We start from the raw sequence: 22,860 nt of genomic DNA, 5'->3' as shown, positions 1-22,860 counted from the left end.
TAGCTTACCAATAACTTTTCTGGATATTAAGGAGTTCGGTTTGGGTAGGATGTGGTAGGTGGGACAAGCACTGCTCCTTCTGGCAACACCTAGAAAAGAAGCTAGGCTGATTGCAAAAATCACATGTTTGAAAGCACCATTAAGCTATCAGAGCAAAAATAACTAGAGAGACCAAATTTCCAGAGCAAGGAGAACCTTTCAACACTGAGCTATCGGGAGCCATGATTTTTGTCTAGGGGTATTTGCTGACTCTGAGAGTGGACTGAGGAGTAGGTCTTTGCCTAGACAGAGAGCTGCTGCTTGGAGAAAGAGAAATCAGCAAAGCTTTCAGCAGTTGTATTGGATGAAGTGAGAAATGGAGACTTCAGGGGCCTCAAGTAAGTGGCCATTTTTTTCTCAGAAGAGACTTGGTGAACTCTGACACTTTGCAGAAGGCTGGAGAACCAGGTCAAAGGCTTCCAAAAAGCAAAGTGAAAGTCCCCATAGTTTTACAGTGCTTGGGAAACTAGAGAGAGAAACTGACAACAGGCAAGAGATGCCCTAGGGGGAGTGCTGAGTTGACACTGAGAAACTAAAAAGCCGTTTTTCACCTGGAGGTATTCACAGAGTCTGCCTGTGGCTAGAAGTCTGAATATCAAGGTTTTGCCAAACAGAAGGTGGCAACTGGCAGGCATAACACTCAGCAGAGATTCGGGTTTTCATGCATAGTTGGAATGACAGTTTTGGAGTCCAAAAGAGATTCAAACTCATGGCTGGTCTCCCTCTAAAGACTTTCGTCAGATTCTGAGGCTGTGTCAGGTATAATGTTAAAGAAGTATAGTGGAATGTCTTAACAATATCCACTTTTTCAGGGCTGAGAAGCAAAGGCCAGTCAGGCTGTTGGTTGAAAACACAGAAGGCCATACCAGATAACACAGGTAGACTTAGAATCTTAGTTGGCTAGGGCTACGCATAAGAAATACCATAGACTGGGTAGCTTAAGCAACAAAAATTTATTTTCTCACAGGTCTGGAGTCTGCAAATCCAAGATCAAGGTGCTGGCAAGGTTGGCTTCTCCAAAGCCTCTCTCCTTAGCTTGTAGACAGTGGCCCTCTTGCTGCCTCTTTGCATGGTCTTTCCTCTGGGCAGAGCTTTTCTGGTATCTCCTCTTTTTCTTACAATGACACCAGTTACACTGAATTAGCACCCTATCCCATGGGTCTCATTTTAAATTAATCACTTCTGTAAAGGCCCTATCTCAAATAATTACGTTCTGAGCTACTTGGGAGTAAGGGCTTCAATATATGAATATTGGAGAAACACAATTCAGCCAATGACACTGAATTGTACCAACAATTCCAGCCCAGCTCTGTCCCAGATCAATCTCTGACTTGATTGAAGAGTGAGTCCCTACCCCTCATCTTACCTGCCATTTGCCTCACATAAAAAGGGGGCACCTGTCTGCTGGAAGGTATCATCTGGAGCTTTTACAGTGGCTTGACATTAAAAAAAAAAAAAAAAAAAAAAAGATCTGCTGGGCGCTGTGGCTCACGCCTGTAATCCCTGCACTTTGGGAGGCCAAGGCGGGCAGATCACAAGGTCAGGAGATTGAGACCATCCTGGCTAACATGGTGAAACCCCGTCTCTACCAAAAATACAAAAAATTAGCCGGGCGTGGTGGTGGGTGCCTGTAGTCCCAGCTACTGGGGAGGCTAAGGCAAGAGAATGGTGTGAAACCGGGAGGCGGAGCTTGCAGTGAGCCAAGATCGTGCCGCTGCACTCCAGCCTGGGCGACAGAGCGAGACTCCGTCTCAAAAAAAAAAAAAAAAAAAAAAAGTCATCATAACCGTAATAATGAACCTCATTTCTATTTCACGTATGTTTAGGTGCAATGAAGACCTGTTCTCATTATGACCCATTTCACTCATGAGCATTCTTCCAAACCAGAGCTTCTCAAACATTAATGTACACATAAATGAATTGGGAATCTTACCAAAATGAACACTATGATGCATGTGTCTGTGGTAAGCCTGAGATACTGCATTTCTAACAGACTTCTAGAGAATGGTCTGGAGACCATCCTCCTGACCAGCTGTTGACCAGCAGGGGATGAGTATGCACACTAAAATTTAAGGAACGTTTCCTAAAAATGTCTAAGGGCCTTCTAGCTCTGATGATCTGTTAACTTTTTTTGTGTGTCCTTTTCAAAGGGAATCATATTTGATGGCTTGAACATGGCACAATGTGTTTTAAGACTCTTCGTAGGACTTAGAGCTAGTTTGTGAGGCTCATTCTTACCAAAAAGTAATCTCATTTATTTTATAGCAATAGTTCTTTACTTTAACTTTGGCTGCACATTAGAATCAAGTGGAGTATTCACCTTAAAAATACTGATGCTTGGGTCCTTCCCGTGAACATTCTGATTTAATTATTCTGGGGTGTGACCTGTGAATTGGCATTTAAAACAAACACAAAACCAAAAACATGTTACAGGCGATTCTACTGTGTTGTCAAGGTTAGTAACAACTGTTTTAGGGTAGCACATTTTAAAAAATAATTTTACTAAAATATTAGTGGGCTTGCTTTGGCCCACTCACCTTAGTTACAAAGCATGTTTCTGGTAAAAATCAGCATATGGTAATAATAGCCCACTTTCAAAAGAATTAATATTTACCCATTGTTAATATTTGAAGGAATATTTCTCAGAATTTTTTCAATCCGTTGAAGCTGGGTAGTTGTCACTTCTTATAGACTAGAAATGTGATTCCATTTTGCCAGAGTCCTCTCCAATTCCTATTGTCTCAAACACCCAGCCCACTCCTTTCATTAATTTTACCTACCTGGAGCCTGTGGGCATGTGAGTTTGTAACACTACTGTTATGATACTGATTTGTGAGATATTAAGCTAGAAATTCCAAATGTTGAAGAAGAAATTTTAAATGTACTTCCCAGGAATATTTCAGATATAATTTTCATATTGCCTAGTTTTTTTTTTTAGATTAACTGAGAGATTCCTTGCATCTCTAAGATTCTGTGACCTAAATCATTTAGGTTTGTACATGCATCATTTTCTCCATGCAAGATTAAAATTAAACAACTAGAAAACCGTTATCTAAGACTAGCTGATAGATTTTAGAAAGCTGAAGATTCTTAGCAATTATTATTAGATGTTTGACTCTTACCATGCCATTGTCATTGCATATCAACGAAATATACCTTGTCTTCTTAATCTCTTACTCTCTGAGATTGCCAGTGCTTATAATAGTGGCTGAATCATAATATGTGCTTGATACATGTTTGCTGGCCTTAAAATAGTAAATGAAGATTTAATGTTAGCTATTTTGCTTTATTTTCTCTTAACCGTATACTAAATAAATCCAAAATTTCATTAGAACAAATCTGGAGGCATTACATTACCCAACTTCAAACTATACTATAAGGCTATGGCCACCAAAACAGCATGGTACTAGTATAAAAATAGGCACATAGACCAATGGAACAGAATAGAGAACCCAGAAATAAAGTCAAATACTTACAGCCAACTGATCCTCAACAAAGCAAGCAAAAGTAGGGAAACATAAAGTAGGGAAAGGACAGTCTATTCAACAAATGGTTCTGGAACAATTGGCAAGTCACATGTAAAAGAATGAAACTGAATCCTTATCTCTGACCTCATACACAAATCGACTCAAGATGGATCAAAGACTTAAATCTAAGACCTGAAATCATAAAAATTCTAGAAGATAACGTTAGAAAAACCCTTCTAGACGTTGACTTAGGCAAATAATTCATGACCAAGAACCCAAAAGCAAATGCAACAAAAACAGAGATAAATAGATGGGATTTAATTAAAGAGCTTCTTCACAGCAAAAGAAAAGAGGAAATCTTTGCCAACTATGCATCTGACAAAGGGATAATATTTAGAATTTACAAGGAACTCAAGTCAGCAAGAAAAAAACAAATAATTCCATCAAAAAGTGGGCTAAGGACATAAACAAACAATTCTCAAAAGAAATATAAATGGCCAACAAGCCTATGAAAAAATGCTCAACATCAATTCAAATCAATCAACATCAATCAAATCAAAACTACAATGTGATATCACCTTACTCCTTCAGGAACGGCCACAATTAAAAAATCAAAAAAATAATAGATGTTGGTGTGGATGTGGTAAAAAGAGAACACTTTTACACTGCTGGTGGGAATGTAAACTAGTACAACCACTGTGGAAAACAGTGCAGAGATTCCTTAACAAACTAAAAGTAGATCTACCATTTGATCCAGCAATCCCACAACTGGGTATCTACCCAGAGGAAAAGGAGTCATATGAAAAAGACACTTGCACATGCATGTTTATAATGCACAATTCATAATTGCAAAAATATAGAACCAGCCCAAATGCCCATCAATCAATGAGTAGATAAAGAAAATGTGGTCAGCCATAAAAAGAAATCAAATAATGGCATTCACAGCAACGTGGATGGAGGTGCAGACCATTATTCTAAGTGAAGTAACTCAGGAATGGAAAACCAAACATAGTATTTCTCACTTATAAATGGGAGCTAAGCTATGAGGACACAAAAGCATAAGAAAGATAAGTAGATTTGGGGGACTTGGGGAAGGGTGGGAGTGGGGTGAGGGATTAAAGGCTACACATTGGACACACTGTACACTGCTCAGGTGATGGGTGCACCAAAATCTCAGAAATCACCACTAAAGAAATTATCCATGTAACCAAACACCACATGTTCTTCCAAAACCTATTAAAATTAAAAAGAACGGAGGATCTAAATTATTCTGACTGTCAAAACAAATGTAAACATCCAAATTTTAGTGTCTTAGCACCATGGAAGTTTATTTCTTGATTATTGTGGTAGGTGGAATTCTAAGATCGTTCCCAAAATTACCACTCCATGGTGTAGGATCCCTGCATAATCCTCAATACTGTGATATGATAGCATTTACTCTCATGATTAGGTCATATTATATAGCCTAGTTGAAAGAGAGATCATCTGAGGAGAGCCTGACCTCATCAGGTAATCCTTTAAAAGAGAGTGAGTTCTTCCTAAAAACAGAAGTTAGAGAAGATTTGATGCCAAGGAGATTCTCTGTTGCTGAATTTAATGGAGGAGGGAGCATGGCAAGGGCTGCTGGTGTGTGGCCTCAGGAGTTTAGAGCATCCTCCTGTGAACAGCCATCAAGAAAATGAGGACCACAGTTCAAGAGTTGCAAGAAACTAAATTCTGAGAACAGCCTGAGGGAGCTTTGAAGCACATCTTTCTCCAGTGAAGCCTCTAAATGAGGACACAGCCAGCTGACACCTTGATTTCAGCCTCGTGAGATTTGAGTGGAGAATCCAGCCATATCATGCCTGGACTTCTAACCTACAGAGCCGTGAACAAATAAATGGATGTTGTTTTCAGCAGCTAAGTTTGTGGTAATTTGTTACACACCAGTAGAAAACTAACACAATTGTTTAACAGTCTACTACAGTAGTGATGGTTGGCAGATGGCTTTCTTTCATGTGGTAATTTTGGGACTCAGGTGCAGCTCAGCCACCACGTAAAGACTGGACTCCTTTATGTATGGCCATTGGAAGAAGAATGAGACAGTGGAGAGAGTGTACTATATTTACTTTTGCAAAATCCAGCAAACATCATTTGCATGTACATTTCATTGGTGAGAACTAGCTACATGGCTGCACCTGGGATCAAGGATTCCTAGGATATGGAATCCTGGTTGAGTAGCTTCCTTCCAGAAAATTCATACTGTGAAGCGGGGCAAAACATTTCTGTTGTAGTCAAATTTTAATGTTTGATTATTAAGACACTTATGTGTCTCCTTCCAAGTAGAACAAGTAAATGTGATGATATATTCTAATTTGAGGTACATAGAGAATTAGAGTAACACTTTCTTTTTTCTTTTAAAGAAATGAGACACATTCATTATCAGAGACATTTCCAGGTGTGACAGTTTTCTAGGAAGAGCATCTGGGCTCTATCCCTGCCGAGAGGTGTTCCTCCACTATAACCAATGTCTTTCCCTCTGCCTGCCAGCTGAAACTGTCCAGAGGGAGGATGCTTCTCCCTCACCTACCAATGAGCAGATGCACTTGCATGAGGTCCAGGTGCTGCCAGCCTAGTGTGCAGACTCAGGACAGCATGGCCTTTTCCTTCTCTGGGTCTGGATCTCCAACAGACTCCTAGCATTTCAGGCAGCCCCATTGCCTGATTTTCAGCTACTCACCTGCAAAAAATGGAGCAGTCCTCACTGTCCTCCCACCCTCAGGACAGCAATACCCATGCTCATTGTAACAAGGTTGACTAGTCTGAGGAGTATGTCTTGCATAAATATGAGCATTAAAGTCCTATGTTCCGCTGCTGTATTGGTAGCTGAAGCAGCCTCTTTTTGGGAACAATTAAGATTTGTGAAGTAGTCTATAGGAATTCCATGAAAGAGTGAGAATAACCCACTGTATGCTACCTGGTTTTGTTTTTAAGATAAATTTAGTTTAATTTTGAACTTCTGGGGTTGATAGAGCAGGAAATTTATTTTAGATGAACCTTAAAAAATATTCAAGATGGAATAGGAAACATGGTTTTCTACATGATCACTACCGTTAATTGGTCTGCCTTGCTTTATTTGACATCATAAAAGTCTAGAAAAAAGGAAGCTGTAAGAATGTTTTAAATTTGTAGTCAGGAAGACATTCTTATGTTCCAGGAAGGGACAGGGAGGGGAATAGTGAAGAAAAATAGAGAGAAGAACTGCTGATGAGACCAAAAAAGGGAAAATGAATTCCTAAGGAAGGCTTGAAATTCTCAGGAGGCATGACATTGTCAGTGAACCAGAATATTCCAAATGCTACAGTGACAGCCTTTGCTTCATCCCTTCCTCACCCAGAGGTCTCATCTAAATCAGTTCAGGCCTTAGTATTTTTTAGTGACATATTCCTCCTTCTCTCTCTTCCTCCCTGTCTCATGGTCCTCCTCCCTTCCTTCCTCTGCCTTCCACTCCTTTCTTTCTTTCCTCCCCTCTTTCCTCTTCATTTTCTCTCTTCCCCCCATTTCTTTCTCACACACTTTATTCTTCTCTCTCTGGGTCAGGTACTGTTTGCAGTGCTGAAAAGGATAGAATACAACAATCTGTAGGGTCTATTGACCCCATGTTAAATAACTGACACAAAGGCTGAAAGGCAACTGGCATGAAGAGGTTCAATAATTTTCCCAAGGTGACTCGGGAAGATCTGGGATGTGTCAAGGGCTCTGATCATGCCACTCCACTATTCAATGCCTTCCCTGATATCCTATTGCCTGGAATACTTCAGTGGAATAAAACTCCACTTCTATAACATGGGAGACAGCCCTCTACAGTAAATGGCCCCAATTTCCCAAACATATGTATCTCCTGCCATTTCCTGCAGGGCCCCAATAGCATCAACAGAATACTTACTATTTCCTGAACACAACTGAGCTCTGGTTTATGTTTGTTTGTTCATTTTTGTTTTGGTTTTTGCATCTTGGTGATTATATTTATTGGAAGAGTTGGAGGAAAAAGTGCCATTTAGCTTAAGAAGTCATGAGTTATCTGCAAATCAATTCATTTCCAGAGTGGAAAAATCCTCAGAATTATTTCTTAATATCAAAATGTATGCAGGTTTCTCTTTCAAATGCTTTGTACATTTAAAGAGGCAATTGTACAAAGTCTCCTATTTTCCATACAGGACAAATTCTTTGTGTCAGCCAACTTTCAGTGGAGGGACAACCAGGACAACACCATCGCCCTGGATAATGAGCATTGGAATACTCAGTTTCATTGATTTACGTATCCCTTCGTATGTTTATTCATCAATTTCTATAGTAGCCGCAGTTTCTTCTACATCTCCCAACATCATATTTAAATGTTGATCATAAGCATGTAATCTGCCTTGAAGCCATCATCATTTCCCATTTTCATGTAAATTTGCTCATCTAGGCTGAGCCTGATAAGATCCAGGGGCTCCTCTGTGGTTTTGGTAGTTTGTTGATGGTCCACATAATCTGCCATGTTTCAAATCCTGCACCCTTCCCCCTGAACTCTTACTCTTCCCCCTGAACTCTATGACAGATGCTTGTTACATAAAACTCTGCTTGTTTTATCATATCCTTCCTTGCCTAAAACTCCTACTCATCCTTCAAAACCCAGACCACCTCTTTTGTGAAACCTTTCCTGAAACTCACAGGATAAAATAGTTATTCTTCATTCTAAATGCCCACAGGAAAATGCCCATATTTCTATTATAGCACTTATTGCATTGTGCTAAATTATTCACACATGTGTCTCACTCACTAGCCTCTGAAGTCTCAACAAGAAACACTGGGGCATTATTCACTGGCACATCCAGTGCTTGCTACCTAGCTTGTGTTCACTGCAATGGAGGGTATATTTTACATAAGAAAAGCATCACTGTTATAACCTATGTACCATAACATCACTAATAGGATAAAGAATATTAATTGTCAAAAATTTTCTACCTTTGTCCAATATTAAAACACATACTTTTATATTAATATTTATGATCCAAATCAAATACTTTATACAACTCTATGTATATTGACCCTCTTACCAATTTCTGACTTTTTCTTTTCACTTTATTTGTAAATTTAAGTGTATATCTTTTGAAAATGTTATTTGGCTGTCAATTTTTTAAAAAATTAATGTATATAATAGTACACATATGTGCATTATATGGTGCATGTTGTGAGTATTCATTATATGTATAGCACTTTATACTAATGTGTATATATGTAGTATAACAAACTATACATATACATACAGAGTTAGAGGGAGAAACCATATTTATACATACTATGTATAATCCATGCACACACAATACATTGTCCACCACCACTATTTGCATATAGTTTCCTTGTCCTTTGAGGCCAGCTGATGACTTTCAGATAATGGACTGAATGGTAATCTGGGCCAAAAAATGTTAATGCAGCTACCAAACTGCTAATGCTCTTAGCCAGCAAGTGCTGTGTCATGCAGTCCTGAGTTGAAGAGTTGAGTGTGTTCTACAAATTGTGTTTACTCCATTGGGATCTCTCATGTCATTTATTTTGTGCTTGGATGAACAATTTTGAGTTATAATGACTGATAAATTGTGCAAGCGATAGTGCTGGATGTGTCATAAAGAAACAAAAAGCATTAAGCTAGAAGTTCAAATGCACATTTTATTATAGCTTGCTGCTTTTTTCAAGGACTTGGCAACTGTGTTCAAGATTAGCAGGCCATGAGGAGCTGATTCAAGTCTTTTAATATTATTAGGGGTATTAGAAGCATCCCTTCAATCTGGGAGGATTGACCTGGTATGGTCAGGTATGTCAAGACTTAAGGGATTTGAAGAGAAGTATGCATAAAGAGATTTTGTTAAAATGATCCCTTAAAATGTTAATCCTTTAAGTGTTTTAGGCTGTTGCTCCCTGATTCTTCCCTTCCAATCCCCTTTCTCTCCAAGTAGACAGGATCTCCTTGTATATTGCTTTATATTCATTTAACTTGTTTAACTCATCTTTATTTCAAATTAAGACATACTAGATATGTTTCTTGTTTTTTCTTATGTTCCCTATCTTTTTCTGAAGCAAGAAAGGTAATCACGATTTTTTTTTATTTGAAATGTGTTTTCTTAAGAGAAATGTGTTTTCTTAAGAGAACCGTAGAGTCAGTAGCTGTACATTGGAAGCAGAATATCTGGGGGCATGGAGGCGCACCAAGAGTTTGAAAGGGTCCCCAGGTGATTCTAATGTACAGCCAGGATTGAAAATCACCACTCAGTTGAAGATACATGTCTCTTGATTATATAAGGAGTTAGTGTTTCAGCTAGAACACCTTTTTGGAAAGCTTGCCCAGATAACCGGTTCTTTTACATTATTCCCCCTCCCACAATTGAGAATTACTTTTCCAGTAAATTCAGATGGTGATATCTGTTAATTTGGCCCAGAATTCTCAAGTGGGAAAGATATCCTATAAGAAGCATGAGTGTGGGTGCTCATTCAGAGAATATTTTTTTAATTAAAAAAATTGACACATAATTGTACATACTTATGAGGTACATAATGACATTGCAATACATGTAATATATTGTGATCAGATCATGGTAATTAGCATATCCATAATTTCAAACATTTATCATTTCTTTGTATTGGGAACACTCATTGTGCATGCATGGAATTGCTTTCTCTATACCAGCTCTTTCCTGTCCCTGAATGTTGAATGAAGATTGCCTTTTTAGGAGATTAAAGAGATCTGCCTAAATCCTGGATATATCTGTATTAGATAAAGAGATGGAGTGAGGTTCCAGGCAGCTCTGTCCAGGAAGTTCAGGAACTGTAACAGCACAGCTTCATTGCACTGCTGCAGGTGTTGCACACAGGTGAATTCATTAATGATTAGCCACAGAGTCTGAATTGATGCGAGATGAAGGAAATTGAAACCCAGCACCTGTGCGAGGCTTCTGCACTAGTTTCTACTCCAAAGTCTTACAGAAAATGTTTTTCTCCACAGGTTCGAACCAGTGTCCTACCAGAACATAAGGATCCCCCGCCAGAAGTTGGGGTAAGTGTTTCTAATGTTTCCAGAAGGCACACACATCGCTTCTAAATTAATCATTTGGATTTTCTCTGGCCTCCTGCTTGGTAACTGACAAATAAAATTGAATTACATTAACAGCGTGTGGCTCTTCGAGGAGGCACTGTCACGTATTTGCTGAATTGCATGGAATTCATTTTTTTGTTGTTTCCTGAAAATCATCCTCAAGTGAATTCATATTTAGTTCAGCTGGCTAGAGATGAGCCTAGACTTTGCCCTGCAGGTAGCTGAACTGTGTTTCAGAGCCAAGATTTCTGGACCAACAGGAGGTGAGGGAAATTACAGATGTGATATCTACCGCTTCAGGAAGGAGGAAGAGAACCAGCCATAGGATTGTGGTATTTTCTGTTTCCTGCCACTTAAACACTGTAATGAAGGTCAAAAGAGAGGCAGCCACCACTGTTCAGTCCAATGTTGGAAAATCCTGCTGAGGTTTTCTTGCTGCACTGAACTATTGCCTCTCTAGCATTCAGAATTTAGAGAAGAACAAGAAGGTACTGGGTGCTTTCTGCTTAGACAAGGCTAGAGTAGGCGGTGGCAGCTCCTAAAAGATATAGCCCACAGGCTGAATCCCTGCGATCTGTGTGTTCAGAGAGGAGGAAAAAGACCAGAAGTTAATTAGGTCTAAGAAGCCCTGGGGCTGAGCCAACTGGAAGAGCTATTTGAAATACCCTGAAATCCTACAGGTACTTGACAACCTTCTTCCAGTCAGTGTGTAGGGCACTGTACTAGGTACCATTAATTTTCTCATTGAACACAGCCACTTTCTCAAACCTGCCAAGGAAGGACTCCAAAAACATACACCAAAGTTTTACTTGACTGAGCAGAATGTCAGTTATCTCTGCAGCTGTTAGTGAAAAAGCAGAGGGAAAAGGGCGATGTCTTGCTTTCTCATGCCTAACACAAGCCTCTCATCTCTTCCTTGGGACTAGTTGAGTAACTGCTTTGACTTGAGGGAGTCCTTGCAGTTTTTCTGCCTTCAACCTCTTGTGCCATTCACTTCTACTACCAATCTCTGTGCTGACTACACAAACCTTCATTTAGTTCCTCCAGTGCTTCCAGAAAGTTCTCCCCAGCCTCAGGCCTCCACAGACACAGACAGATGGCCCTCTGTCAGCCTGGGCTGCTGCACTTCATGGGGAGAGGGCTCCCTTCCACAGCTCAGGGCCCAGCTCACATGTTTCCACTAGTACCACCCTGGGGCCCTGCTTCCAACTGGACCCTCCATCCTAAATGTACACTCTCATCACACCCCTGGCACTGCTTAATAAAATGTGAGACTTTTTAAACTATTAATATGGGGAATACATTATTCTATCAAGGTGTTCCATTTATTTATCAATGTTCAAGGAAGCTTAGCTGGTTTAATTTTTTTCTCCTGTGTTCACTGCCTGCCCCGACCCCACTCCACCACTGCTCTTGTGTTGAATCCCCCTTGCTTGAAGCTTTAATGATATTTTGGCCCAGTCGTGTAGATTTCTCCAATTTTTTTCTCTCACTCATGTTCTTGGGAATCCATCTTAATTATTTTAAACCTTGAGTCTCTTTTCTGATTTTATTTTCTTCTACCTCCTCCCACCATTTCCCCCTACGGGCTAGACTTTCTGTGACTCTAGCAACGTGCAGTGGGGAGGAAGCCTAATGTGAGTCCCACACATGTCCTGCCCTTTCTTCTTTTGATTCCTCAGTTGTGGTAGCAAAAATGAAGGAGTAGGGAGACAGAGGTTTATTCTGGGCTTGCCCCTGGTGAGGGCAAGGTTTTCTTACTGCTAGACTTGATGCTTCTCAGGCAATGGCTACCTGTTAAGAGTCCTCTATGTGGCAGATACTGATTTGCTGGCTCTCTGATGGGCACAGGTACAGATATTTCTGAGGACCTTGTCAGGTTCTCTACATAGCATAATTGCCTACCATGGGGGACCTGGCTCTGGGCCCACTTCCTCCACTGCCCACCCCCATTCCACAACCACTTGTTGTGAGATCTACCATTCAAGCACATGACTCCAGGTCAGCCACTTTCTGTGCTGTCCAAATACATGAAACTCACATGTACTTGCCATCCCACATGGAAGAAATGCAGGCTGTTCCATTGTGTGGTTTCCTATTTCGGCTCAGCCATCTCTCTGCTGATCCTTTCTATGAGTGCCAGCAGCTTCAGGCACTGGATCATATTCAATGATTCTCAAAGGAGAGACAATTAGTTCCCAGTGGAGGTAAACATGGTTTAGACACCTCTAGGCTTTATAAGTGATTTTTGGCGCCAGACCCTCTTGGCTTCAGCTTTGAGGATAAAGATATTTTCCTGGGGGATGATTAAGAGAGAAATTAGCCACATCTCTGAAATCGGACACCTTCCTAAATGCTGACCTCTCCTCTCTTCTAGCCCTAGCTTTATATTAACTGGGTATATTGTGGCTACTTATAGACCAGCGTCTCTATACTGGCTCCTCATCAAGGCAAGTTAATGAGATTGCTGGCCTCAAACACTGAAGGTTCTTTGAACATACAATGGGGTACATTTATTACATTGTGTCTTCATCTTTGAAAAAACTCGGCTATAATTCCTGGACTAAAAGAGAAATCTCAATTGGTATCCTGTGACATGCCTATTTTTGCAATTAGGAATGTACCCTAAGGCAAGTAACGTGACAAACTGGCTTAAAACTAATTAATGGGTTTGTTTTTCTCATGTTATAGAAGTCTTGGGAAAATTGTCCAGGGCTTCAGCTACTCAAAAGTGGCTTGAAGCAACCAGACTCTATCCATCTTCCTGGTCCTTCTTTCTTAGAGAATTGCACAGACTGGCCATGGTACCCCAGGTAGCACATTCTGGGTTGAGTGAAAAATAAAGGGCAAAAAGCTCAACTGGCCTATTCCTTCAATTCTGGAAAACAATAACTTCCTGGGAAATTTCATTTTGTATACTGTCACTTACATAGTATTGGGGAGAGCCTAAGTCCTTAGCTAGAAGAGAATCTGGGTACAATTCTCATTTAAACAAAACTGAGGTGCTATTAGTAATGAAGAATGGGGAGAAAGTGTGTTAGATAGGCAATTAGTCATGTCTCCACACTCCTGCTAGATGTCCTCCATGAGAGCAAAGTCTCTATTTCTAATATTCCTGGCTTTGTGCTTGGAAGCTAGCAAATCTATGATCTATGTATTGAATAAATCAAAAAGCACACCATGATTTTATTTTGCCAACCATTTTATGTATTGTTAGAACCACCAGAAACAAATGGGTGGGGAATTCTAGAAATTACTGTAATAATACAGTAAAAAATCTAACAAATTTTGTGACCCATCAGAACTCAAAATGGCAGGTAAGATTTCAGAACTAAAGTTCAAGCACAGTAAGAATAAGTCTAAAAAGGAACAATTTAGCATGCATTGACTTCCTAACACCCTCAGATTACATGTTATTTTGGAGAGAGAAGTTAACACATGTTGACCACCTATGAAGTACCACTTGTTAATATACATCCTATCAGCGAATCCTCAAAATATTTCCTTGGACACCGCAAAACAGATCGGAGAGTTTAAGCTCTTGGCCGAGGACATAGAGCCAGTAATGGCTCTGTCATTACAACATACAAGGGCTTTACTCTTCAAGTACTCTAATTTTTTTTAAAGGAGTTTAGATTTTTTATTGTAATCTTTCAAATATGTTAGGTGTGTTTCTTTGCATTCTCAAACAGAATTTAGTGGATGCACCCAAATATTTTCTTGATGACTTAGTCAAGCAAATACTAATATGTGCTCTTAGACCTTTTGAGGTATATTCACAAGTAAAGATAAAATTCTGTAATAAATGACTTTACCTTAAAGTGCTTTTTAATGTTTCCTTTGGGCTATTCATCAACTTTTAATAGATTTCTTCCCAATTATTTTTTCTTTTTGATGTATTTTTCAATGTTAATAGTTCACTTAGTCTTCTTCTCTTCCTATGGGGTAGGAAATAATATAACCATACCTGTTATGGTTTACAGGAAAAAAAAAAGTACTGGGGCTATGAAAAGGCCTGCCTGTAAGTTATGTGTAAGAGATGTTGTGTATCAGTCTTATGATACAAACTTTTCAAACACCTTTTAAAACTTATACCATAGTTCCTGTGTGTTGTTTTATGATGATAGGTCAAAATATTATTGATATATTCATTTAACCTCTAAACCAGCAGTGTTCAATGGATATAATGTATGTCACAAAATGCATGCCGCATATGTAATTTTAAATTTTCAAGCAGCTGTGTTTTTAAAAAGTAAAAAGAAACAGGCTGAATTAATTTTAATATATTTTATTTAACCCAGTATATGCAAAATATTATTCCAAAGTTTAATCAATACAATAAATTATATATTCATATTTCTTTTTTCATACTAAGCATTCTAAATTCAGTGTGTATTTTATACTGAGTGTACATCTCAACTTGGAGTAGCCACATTTTACGTGCTAAAGCTAGTGGCTACCCATTGGATAGCACAGCTCTGGAGAATAGTTGAATAAATTTGAGGAGGTCCATGCAAATTGTAATATAAAAAAAACCTGTGATTTGAATACAGGCTTTGTGAGAAGGACATGAATGATGGAGGTTTGGCCAGCTGTGGCCATATGTATGGTGTTGTACCTTCTCTGACCCCCTTAAAGGTGACTGGGGAGCCACAAAGGATCTGCTGCATGGAGATGTCAAATCCTAGTGAGCAGTCTGGATATCTGTGACTTGCTCAGAGTGGCTGCAGGGGCTGGTGGGTTACACTATTCATGTGGACACTCCCTGTAGAGAGAGGCCAGGGATTCTGACAGATGCACCACTTTTTTTCACCCTGTTTGATATTACTGTCCAGCTAGGTGAGAGTGATGGAAATCATGCAGCAAACAATTTAATGATTATCTGCTTTGGGGTTCTTGCACCAGAATAACTGAGTGTTGAGTTGTCATGAGCAGGCAAGAAAGGTTAGAGCTGCATGTCGTGCAGGCAGAGAGTCTGTCAGAAGGAAAGGGAATTGCCACCTGTCCTAGAAATGAGGCATAGCATGGTGGGGATGAAAGAATGCTGGACAGAGAAGCAAGAAACCTGGGTTCTAACTTGCCTTCTGCAGATTAACTAGTTCTGTGACATGTGTAAGCCAGTTTACTCTTAGAGGCCCCAGTTCCTTATCTACAGACTATCAGGGCCTTAATCCTTAAGGTTCTTTAAACATCCTATGTAATCTAATACTACTTACAGCTATAAGGGATCATAGGTAACATTTTCTCAACAATAATACTCATAACTACATAGTACCTTTTGGCCTTTGTATCTTTTTTCATCTTTTTTTCTAAAATTTATTCTAAGTTATATTTCCCCCAAATCTCATATTTATTTTTAAAGATATATTTTTCTTTTTGTAGTGCAGGCATTTTTCATAGACTTTTTAAAAAATACTTTGCCTTTTCCCAAAAGTGTTTAAGCTGCACATTAGATACTTTTAAGGCATCTGACTTCTGGTTATATGATCTTAATCACTATGCAAAGTTCTATTTATGGGAGATGTTTTATTTTCCTGGCTAGATGTTTTCTTTGTCTGGATTTCTTTAATTTTCTCATAGCAATAACTATGAGAAAGATAAGTTATCATAGGCATTTTTTTTCAGCAACTAAGGCCTAGAGTAGTGGAGCAACTTGTTCAAGACCGCAGACTTCATAAGAGAGAAGACAGGGAAATAAGAAGTGACAATGCTTAGCAGTAGATGGTGAGCCTGGGGGCTGGAAGAAGTAATGTAATTGTCCAGATTTTCATTTTTGGACAGAATAACTGATTTAGAGCCACACTTCAGACCTCTGAGCTCCAACTCTAGTGAAGCTTTCCCTTTTTTGTCTTTATTTTCCCGTGATAGAAACAGCACCAAAGGAGATTCAGAAAACACTGTCCCTTGAATTGTATTTAAAATATTAAAAAATTAAATAAATTATCTTAAATTATATGATTATAATGACAGTGATAGCAAAGATACAATAGTTTTATATTAAATTATTCTTTTACATTAGCATCATGTACTATAGAGAAGACTCTTTTCTCATTCATTCTTTTACAATGTGTTCAGTGAGTATTCACATAGATAAAAGATTTATTTTCTAACTTTGAGGGTGAGAGAATCCTTCTTTTATTTATACTGAGGTGAAGAAAACAAGAAACCAGCTCGAAAGTAAATGTATAGGCAATCCCATTGTTTGTTGTTGCAGCATAAAACAATTGTCTTCACATTTTTTGATTTTATTAATGTAGTTTATACAACATGCAGTCCTGATATACAGTTATTTTTAGGATTAAAAAAAGGATAGCATTGGTACCCAAATAATAACTCCTCTTGTCTGACAAGTTTACAAAATGTAATGGTATGATGCCATCATTATCCAGATTGATTTTTAACAGATCTTATTATTTGTGAGCATTTTCATTATCCTTTGAGATCAAGCAAGTGGCTAACAGTTATAATGGATAAACCTGACTCATGGGCATTGTTCTTGGCACACTGTATGCACTCACAGTGCAGCCCTCTGTTCCAGACACTGGGCTCAGCTAGGAGATGGACAAGCCAACGTTCTGCTTCCACAGGAGCTCCTGGTCTGGTGAACAGGAGAAACATTCAATGACTTGCGGTCATAAATTTTACTTGCAGCTGTGCCTTATGGTGAGTCCATAGTTTATGTCTGAAAATAGCAATTCCACCTGTCTCTAGCTGCTACATTCCACTGTGGGGTGTTTGCTACTTTTATTGCCAAAAAGACTGCAATAATCTCATGACATGTGTAGCCAGCTTTATCAATTTTAAAACCATCCATACCTCCAAAATCTTAAAAGGCAAATAGAAAATAATTTGCAATTTTGGAGTTTCATAAAATTTATGATTGCTTAAAAGTTTTCTTTGAGTGTGAATAATGAGTGGGAATTTAATTTAAAAGATGATTATCAGTGAAGGAGAAAGTAAGATCGACAGCTCTTTAAAATACAAAATGCTAAAATAAAATTCACTACAGCAGTATACGATCTGCATACTATAAAATTGTTTTGATTTTCCACATTTCAGTGAACAGTAGTTTATAAATAGCTGCAAAAGTAGCTTTTCTCCTATATGTAACAGAATCACTTACTTAAAGGCCAGTGTCTATGCCATTTGTTCATTCATTCATTCATTGTCAGTAAATATGTACCAGATACCTACTGTGTGCTATGCAGCGGGGGGTTATCAGCAAACAAAAGAAAGCTCTTTGTAGAGCTTCAATTCTCAATTATTTTTTGGAGAGGTGCAAAATAAATATATAATATGTCAGGTGGTCATAAGTGTCAATAGAGAAAAATAAAACAGGAATAGAGAATAGAGGAGTGTGTATGTGGGACGGTAGTGTGCTTTCGTATAGGGATGTCTTAGAGAGCATCTCTGGTGAGGTGACATAAATACTTTGATTCAGGAGGATCTCTCCGAGTCCTCTCTGCCCCTGGCTGAAAAGTCACCCTAATTTCTGCATGCTTTACTGATACAGCTCACAAACTTCCTTCTTTATCTTGATTCACTCTACTTCATCACTCACGGTCCTATCATCAGAGCTTGTTTCCACAAATCTATTTTTTGCCTAATGTTCCTCATCTAATAATTTGGTCTCAGATTTTTCACGCTTTGGTGACTTTGTGTCTAAACCAGCTCTTTGAATTTTAAGTCAATTAATTGGGTTTATCATTAGCAATATTTGGGTATCTCCTTCAGAACCGAGTTGCCTTTCCTATCCTTTCCTTTCCTTTCCTTTCCTTTTCTTTTTTAGAAATGAGGTCTCATTCTGTCTCCTGGGTTGGAGTGCAGTGATGCAATCTTAGCTCACTGCAGCCTTGAACTCCTGGCCTCAAGCAATCCTCCTGCCTCAGCCTCCAGGGTCACTGGGATTATAGGCATGACAGGCGTGAGCCACCATGACCAGCGTGTTTTACCAAATGTTTGATTTTAAGCATTTTAGGACCAGCTCATCTAAGTTAAAGATTTTAAAAGAGGGAGAAAAATTCCAACTTCAAGCTTTTCTTTCCTCTGCCTAGCAGTCTCTGAGTGTGGATGTAGCCTTTCATGTGTGAAATAATTTCCTATTTACCTCGAAAAAGATGCAATTACCCTCAAATTCTTTGTCCAGCCTCTCATTCTAGTGTAGCTCGGCAGCAGACCTATGATGAGAGACTGTTCTGGAAGAAGTAGCATTGACTTATTGTGGAGTATTTACATTTTGTTAGGCTGCAGTGGCATAAGAAATAACATGGGTTTGATATTTTCATATTTACTCCTTGACCTTAAGGGAAGAATGAGAGCTCTTTTTCATGTTATTTATCCCATAAGATTGTGACTTTTAAGTCAGAAGTAGCCAGGGATATTAGAAAGAGATGATAGGTTTTTTATCCTGGGAAAGAAAAAAAAAACAATTTGGAGTTTTATTCTTTACATCGAGTCAAAAAGAGTAGAAAGCAGATATTCATAGGTCATCAACACCTAATATAATAGGCTAAAAAAGCAATTTAAAAAAATGTAACTGAATAAGTGCCATTTTCTTTCGTGTATTAGAATGAAATTGTCCCATGCTAGTAAAGAAATAACAAAGGAAAAATGCTTTTAAACATTGCTGTGATGGGGGAAAAATATAACATTTCTATTTATAACTTGTACAAAGTCCCACATAAAAATAGCTCCAACTAACAGATTTGCTCATATCTGGAATACAAAGTTGTTGCTGCCAGTGATTTGAGGAATTCTAATAAGAGGAACAACAGCATTGGTAAATATGGAAAATATATCATCTTTTATTTTCCTTCAGTTTTCATATGCAGAGAAAATTATAGTTAGTGAAACAACTCTGGGTGCTGTATTTTACCTCTTGTTATTTTCTAGCCTGTTGGTCTCTTTTCTTTTAGGGAAAATGATACATTTTCACCCTTTAATCCTACCCCATGAGGTAGATATATTATTGATAATTTTATCTCTGTTACTGAAATATTTGTCAGGCTAATAGATTTAATATTTTATTCTTATAAAGACTAATTTTGTTTGATTGATGTGACAGCAAAAATATTAAAGAACCTCAAGTTAATGAAACCATTCTTTCTGTTATTTTCAGCGAAGTTTCTTGGGCTATGCCAGTTTTAAAGTGGGAGAGCTGCTGAAGTCAAAGGAGCAATTGCTGGTCCTGAGCCTGAGGTGGGTCTCTTTGTTTGTAGAAATACTGTTAAAGTTAATAACAAGTGATATTTATTGATGGCCAGTGTGTTTGAAAGTCACAATTCTTGCAGATGTTAGATGTCAGTTCTCAAATAGCTAATGTTCTCCACTGCAGCAAGTTATAGTGAAACAGCAATTATTCAAAATTGCATTGAAGTTCATGTTTCAGGTTGTGAAATGTTATTAGCCCTTATAAGAAAAAAACAATATTACATTATCATTAAAGTGATGAAATTCTTTGAAAGTAAGAAAGTAAATATAAATTATGATCATGTTATTAAATATTTTTTCTCTTACTTATCAAAATGTTACTTTTTAATCAAATAACTTTCCAGATTTGAAATATGTTAGAGGCAATATTGTAGTTTTATGATAATAGAGAGTAAGCTGATTATTCTTTTTTCAGCCTATTTTGGTGCTATACTATTAAACATAAACCACTTATCAGTTAAAACACATTCTTTCTTGACGCAGACAATAGATCGTAGCTAATTCTGCGTACAGTTTGCTTTGAAATAGAAGATAAGACAACAGTCTTTAGGAAGTCACACTATTTTAATTACTAAGAGTGTTAAATAAAATAAATTTTTTTAAAAATTCAAAGTAAATTTGAAAACACATAAATTTTGAAACAATTGTTTTCTAATCGTATAGTAACTTTCATAATTATGCATACATTGGGGATACTGCCTTGCACTATTTTTATGGTATAAATGAATACAAAAATTGCATAGAATACCATTTGTAAATCTTAAGACTCTCTTATTTTCATGAAACATGGAGACCACTTTCAAGGAGCTGGACAATGTCTTAAGTTTGTTTGTACCCTTCCGCCAAGGACCCACTTATAACCAACAATTTATTTCAATAAAGATATGATAGCTTATGCTAGCATCTCTATGCCAGGATTTGTCTTTTTCTGATTTTTTCTAATCCTTACAGCTCCTCATTTTGATTTGATAAGATAATTTAAACTATGTAATACTTCAAGCAGAGAAATAATTTGTGGATTCTAATGAGGCTCTAGCTTCCTTTAGGTTACGTCTCTTAAACATCTGGTGTCGGTGTTGGTGTTATATTTTGTATGGGAAAACATATAAAAATCTTTATAGTTTTATGATATTATTACAATACAATTTTGCTGCTGTTACTGTTTTCAGTTTGAGGTGTAAATGGTCAGCTAAAAAGAATGGCTATCAATGTCACAGATAACCTAGAAAATATCATCATTCTAGCCTGACTATTGAATCTGACCCATATGCCCCTGGATTCATAACATGAGATGTCAAACATTGAGTTGCCTTAGGACTACTAGCAGTCCACATGTTTTCTAGATCAGATGCATAGCATGTTCTTCTTCATCTTACTGACTCACAAGCCCCAGTATTCATTATAACATAACAGTCATTAACATCAGGAGCATACTACACACTAGTGCAACATTTAGACATTGGTTTGAAACAGAAATCAGGGGACAAGCAGTTCTTAGTAAAATTAAAATTAGTGAACACACAGTACCTTAGAGAGAGGACAAGAACCGAAGGGTCAAGTTTAGGGTATTACCCTTGAAAGAGAAAAGAAATACATAAATTTCATATTTAGATGAAAGCAAGACAAATTTCTTCACTTTTGATTTTAATACCCCTGATTCCTAGTCATTTGATCTTGATTATATAAAACAAATTCAACAACGAAGAATTGACTTTTCTAGAAAAAATAATGTTAGAAAACCAATTCTGAAATGGCTAGGTTATTATTTTCCCAGTTTTGTGCTTTGCCAAATTTGTGGTTTTCTCTCCCTATGAACCAGACAGATTATAGATTTATCATAGCCTCTTGATTTCTGGTAGATGGCTTTTTAAAAAATTCTGATGTAATTTATTTTCTTTCCACTGATTCTGTCTCTTAAGTATTGAGTTAGAAGAGCCTTAGGTCAGCCTTAAGAAGCATTTTTGTTTTGTATTGTATTTTAAAATATTCCTTTGCACTGATTATTTCTGACTTTTATTTTATAGTCATTAATTTTAAAACAATAAAATTCTCTGATTTCTGTAAAACAAATTCACAGAACTAAGAGCATTCCATGAATAAATTTCCTTCTCTTCATGGTTAATTTTAGCTTCCCCAAATCTTACAGTTGTGCTTGTATTCACTGTTTCTTTGGGGGCTTCTTATGTGATAATTCAGATTCTAAAACTTTCAAACTAATTCGACCGAGCACTGTGATTTATATAGCTTCCGTGTCATATGTGCTTTGAACTGGAGATCAAGGGCAGAGGATATATTGCTTTTATTTTTTTTTCCTGCAGAAAACTTAAAGGAACAAGACATGTGCATCTAATTTATAGATTTAGACTCAAACTTAATGAAATATGATATTGTGTATTTTTAAAGATGTAGAGTAAAATGTGTTTATATATATTGGGGAAAATGCCTCTGATGTATAAAGTGGTTTCTATTCGTATGTCACCTTTAGTTAAATGCGAATTTACTATGTTTCTGAGTGTTCTAGCATCTCAAATGGACTTGAGTTCTCTTTAATAATATTGTCTACATCTTTATATTACATCCACTCTGTTTCACTACTGTGCACTTGGTAGTTCCTGTTTCCCCTTACTTCTTTTTTATCTCAATTATATTTTCTGTTTTTGTTTTCTAATTCATTGCTGTGTAGTCCTGACTTCTAGACTTGTAAACAAGGTAGAGTTTCTATATGGAGGATTATGATTATAGCTGTGAAAGACACTTGATAATATTATAAGAATGATAATAAGGATGACAATAACCAACTATGTGCTTTGTGCTCTGATAATTACATTAGAGATGTCTCATTGACCCTTGTCAAATGGGATGCTATTATTAATTTCCATTTCATAAATCAAGAAACTGAGGTATAGAAAGCAGTTAAGTAATTTGTGTAAAATTATAATGCTCTTAAATGGGAAAGGCAGGGTATGAAACCACACATTTCTAACTGCAAAACCCATGATTTTAATGACTGACATTTTGTCTCTTTCAACAAAAGAG

The 22,860-nt window shown here is 37.6% G+C and overlaps 1 protein-coding gene and 1 pseudogene across 23 annotated transcripts in view; one reads left to right on the top strand and one right to left on the bottom strand.

Annotated features, from left to right (window-relative positions):
* The window catches only part of INPP4B (inositol polyphosphate-4-phosphatase type II B), an 811,274-nt gene that overhangs the window by 513,112 nt on the left and 275,302 nt on the right, over window positions 1–22,860 (top strand). For 20 of the 23 annotated variants that reach the window (XM_001142120.7, XM_024356306.3, XM_054683404.2 and 17 more), the window contains 2 exons: window positions 10,525–10,575; window positions 19,733–19,812. In XM_001142120.7, the coding sequence (XP_001142120.2) occupies window positions 10,525–10,575; window positions 19,733–19,812 (131 nt within the window). Of the gene's footprint in view, window positions 1–10,524; window positions 10,576–19,325; window positions 19,394–19,732; window positions 19,813–22,860 lie in introns of those variants that run through there. The other 3 variants (XM_063809916.1, XM_063809914.1, XM_009448339.3) reach the window with 1 other exon arrangement.
* On the bottom strand, window positions 7,718–8,025 carry LOC129143777 (U6 snRNA-associated Sm-like protein LSm3; annotated as a pseudogene).

Source organism: Pan troglodytes, chromosome 3 (genome assembly GCF_028858775.2).
Source record: "Pan troglodytes isolate AG18354 chromosome 3, NHGRI_mPanTro3-v2.0_pri, whole genome shotgun sequence".
NCBI lineage: Eukaryota > Metazoa > Chordata > Mammalia > Primates > Hominidae > Pan > Pan troglodytes.
This window is presented reverse-complemented; position numbering and strand designations above follow the sequence as displayed.